This window comes from Seriola dumerili, unplaced genomic scaffold (genome assembly GCF_002260705.1).
Source record: "Seriola dumerili isolate Sdu_G_001 unplaced genomic scaffold, Sdu_1.0 BDQW01000807.1, whole genome shotgun sequence".
Lineage (NCBI taxonomy): Eukaryota > Metazoa > Chordata > Actinopteri > Carangiformes > Carangidae > Seriola > Seriola dumerili.
This window is the reverse complement of record NW_019175062.1, coordinates 464,985-468,071: the sequence shown is the minus strand read 5'-3', so window position 1 is coordinate 468,071 and position 3,087 is coordinate 464,985. Positions and strand designations below refer to the sequence as shown.

General features: G+C 45.7%; 1 protein-coding gene and 2 pseudogenes across 2 annotated transcripts in view; 1 reads left to right on the top strand and 2 right to left on the bottom strand.

Annotated features, from left to right (window-relative positions):
* Nucleotides 1-315, bottom strand: part of LOC111237082 (cytochrome c oxidase assembly protein COX11, mitochondrial-like) — a 3,369-nt gene extending 3,054 nt beyond the window's left edge. Inside the window, exon 1 of one of the 2 annotated variants that reach the window (XM_022766045.1) lies at nucleotides 17-315. In XM_022766045.1, the coding sequence (XP_022621766.1) occupies nucleotides 17-256 (240 nt within the window). In that variant the 5' untranslated portion in view covers nucleotides 257-315. The remainder of the gene's footprint in view (nucleotides 1-16) is intronic. The other variant, XM_022766044.1, reaches the window with a different exon arrangement.
* LOC111237054 lies at nucleotides 255-1,351 on the top strand (annotated as a pseudogene).
* A 2-nt stretch (nucleotides 1,352-1,353) lies between these two features.
* LOC111237053 lies at nucleotides 1,354-1,905 on the bottom strand (annotated as a pseudogene).
* Between the last annotated feature and the right edge of the window lie 1,182 nt (nucleotides 1,906-3,087).

The window sequence follows — 3,087 nt, the reverse complement described above, 5'->3', positions numbered from 1 at the left end:
CGCCGGCTGCAGCGATGTACGTCAGCGCCGTCTTGTTCCTGGTCTTCCAGTCCTCCTCCTGGCCCCTGGTCTTCCTGCTTCGACTCTTGGTGCCTCGACTCTGGATTTGCAAAGGAAGCCTCCGTCGTAGGAGGTGTTCCGCCTGAGAGTGCATCGTCCTCCCAGCGTCACACCGCAGCGTTCGTGCACATCGTGTTAACAGCACGGAGGTTTGAGAGTGGCAGAGGGACGGACGCACCAGAACAGGCAGCAGCATGGCTGGTACTGCAGTCAGTCCACACCTGGGAAACTCAACTGGAGGGAAGCAAAGCACCATCAGCTCTGAATAAACAATATGACACATGAATTTCCAACACAAAATAAAGATGGAGAAGGATACAGAAGACATTTTTAAATCTGTAATCCCTTTGGACATTAAGACTATATACTTGAAACATACAGTATGTCTCAAGACTGGTCAAAAAGTATTAATATTTAATTAATATCTTGCTGGTTAATCTCCCAATATTGTTTGCAATTTATCGTTTACTTTATTGTCTTGAGACATACTGTTTTCTCAAGTATAATAGTCTTAAGTCCAAAGGGATTACAGATTTAAAAATGTCTTCTGTATCCTTCTCCATCTTCTCCATATTTGCTTTTGGTTTATTATTGAATGTTCGAGTTGAATTCATGTGTCATATTGTTTATTCAGAGCTGATGGTGCTTGCTTCCCTCCAGTTGAGTTTCCCAGGTGTGGACTGACTGCAGTACCAGCCATGCTGCTGCCTGTTCTGGTGCGTCCGTCCTCTGCCACTCTCAAACCTCCGTGCTGTTAACACGATGTGCACGAACGCTGCGGTGTGACGCTGGGAGGACGATGCACTCTCAGGCGGAACACCTCCTACGACGGAGGGCTTCCTTTGCAAATCCAGAGTCGAGGCACCAAGAGTCGAAGCAGGAAGAACCAGGGGCCAGGAGGAGGACTGGAAGACCAGGAACAAGACGGCGCTGACGTACATCGCTGCAGCCGGCGTGGGATGTTGATGCCTGTCGTTACCTGCAGTGCCGCTCTACAGACTCACTGCCAGGTGAGGAGAGAAACCAACCTAACACCCTAAACATGAGCTGAGTTTTCACCCCCTGCCCCCACCCCCCCCCCACCCCGTGTGCCTGTGTGACCCCCGTGTTTGTCTGTCAGGCTTCAGGGCTTGGCGGCACGGCAGTGGCCGGCCACGACACAGATCTGGTGGAGACGATGAAGCCGGTGAAAGAGCGCCCTCCAAGATCACCTTCAACGCCGACACACATGCCAGCATGCAGTGGAACTTCAGACCGCAGGCAGACGGAGATCTTTGTAAGACCAGGTTTCACTCAGGACCTCTGTGTCATTTCCCTGAATCTAAACTGTCTCCACAAAAAATCTCCGTCTGCCTGCGGTCTGAAGTTCCACTGCATGCTGGCATGTGTGTCGGCGTTGAAGGTGATCTTGAGGAGCGCCTCTTTCACCGGCTTCATCGTCTCCACCAGATCTGTGTCGTGCGCGCCACTCCGTGCCGCCAAGCCCTGAAGCCTGACAGACAAACACGGGGTCACACAGGCACACGGGGGTGGGGGGGGTGGGCAGGGGGGGTGAAAACATCAGCTCATGTTTAGGGTGTTAGGTGTTCCTCCCCTCACCTGGCAGTAGAGTCTGTAGAGCGGCACTGCAGCGTACGACAGGCCAATCATCCCCACGCCGGCTGCAAGCGATGTACGTCAGCGCCGTCTTGTTCCTGTCTTCCAGTCCTCCTGCCTGGCCCCTGGTCTTCCTGCTTCGACTCTTGGTGCCTCGACTCTGGATTTGCAAAGGAAGCCTCCGTCGTAGGAGGTGTTCCGCCGAGAGTGCATCGTCCTCCAGCGTCACACCGCAGCGTTCGTGCACATCGTGTTAACAGCACGGAGTTTGAGAGTGGCAGAGGACGGACGCACCAGAACAGGCAGCAGCATGGCTGGTACTGCAGTCAGTCCACACCTGGGAAACTCAACTGGAGGAAGCAAAGCACCATCAGCTCTGAATAAACAATATGACACATGAATTCCCAACACAAAATAAACAGACAACATACAGATGTGAAATTAGAAAAACACATTTTTAAATGCAAAACCACCTCCATGTGTTCTGGGACTGCCTATCATCAGACTGGAGAAGGATACAGAAGACATTTTTAAATCTGTAATCCCTTTGGACATTAAGACTATATACTTGAGAACATACAGTATGTCTCAAGACTGGTCAAAAAGTATTAATATTTAATTAATATCTTGCTGGTGGCTGGTAAAAAAGAACCTCACCAGGAAATGGTTTTTCACAGGACAGCCAACTGTAAATACATGGATGGATATTACACATTAACAAAATGGAGAAAATAACAGCTTTTGTTCATCATAAATTGGAACAATTTATAGCATACTGGGAAAAATTGATTTAATATATGTAATGCCACAAAGGCCTGATTTTTTGACATGTCATATACATTCAGTTAAAATCTGAAACACATTGTATGGAAATATAATTGATGCTGAATTCAATAAATTAAAAAGAAAACCACATTTTTTTCACAGTATATTAAAATTTTGAGTTTAAAGTCTGGCCATAACTTAATTATAGCCTAATGAAAATTCATTCTTAATTAATCTCCCCAATATTCTTTGCAATTATCGTTTACTTTATCTAACAGTTAAATATCTTGAAAATATGCCTGTCACAATGGGATAGAAGCAAATTCCTAAGATTGAGAAACAGGAATCCGCAAATATTTAGGTATTTTTGTTCGAGAAATGATTATGGATTACCAAAATAGTTCCTGTTTTAATTTTTTTGGTCAACCAATCAATTAATTGGACGATGATTGCAGACCTTCTCTCTCTTTGGACAAAGACATCACAGAGATACATTATGTTTCCAAGCACTCCAAACCAAACTCCGTTCAAAAAACGTTACATTTTAATGTACTTCCAGGATTTTATTGAAAGTAAATTATATTTTCAATTCGGCACATGTTCACTGTTTATCAGCAACTATGCTTACAGTGAATTGAGTAAAATCTAAATTATCTATAATAACAC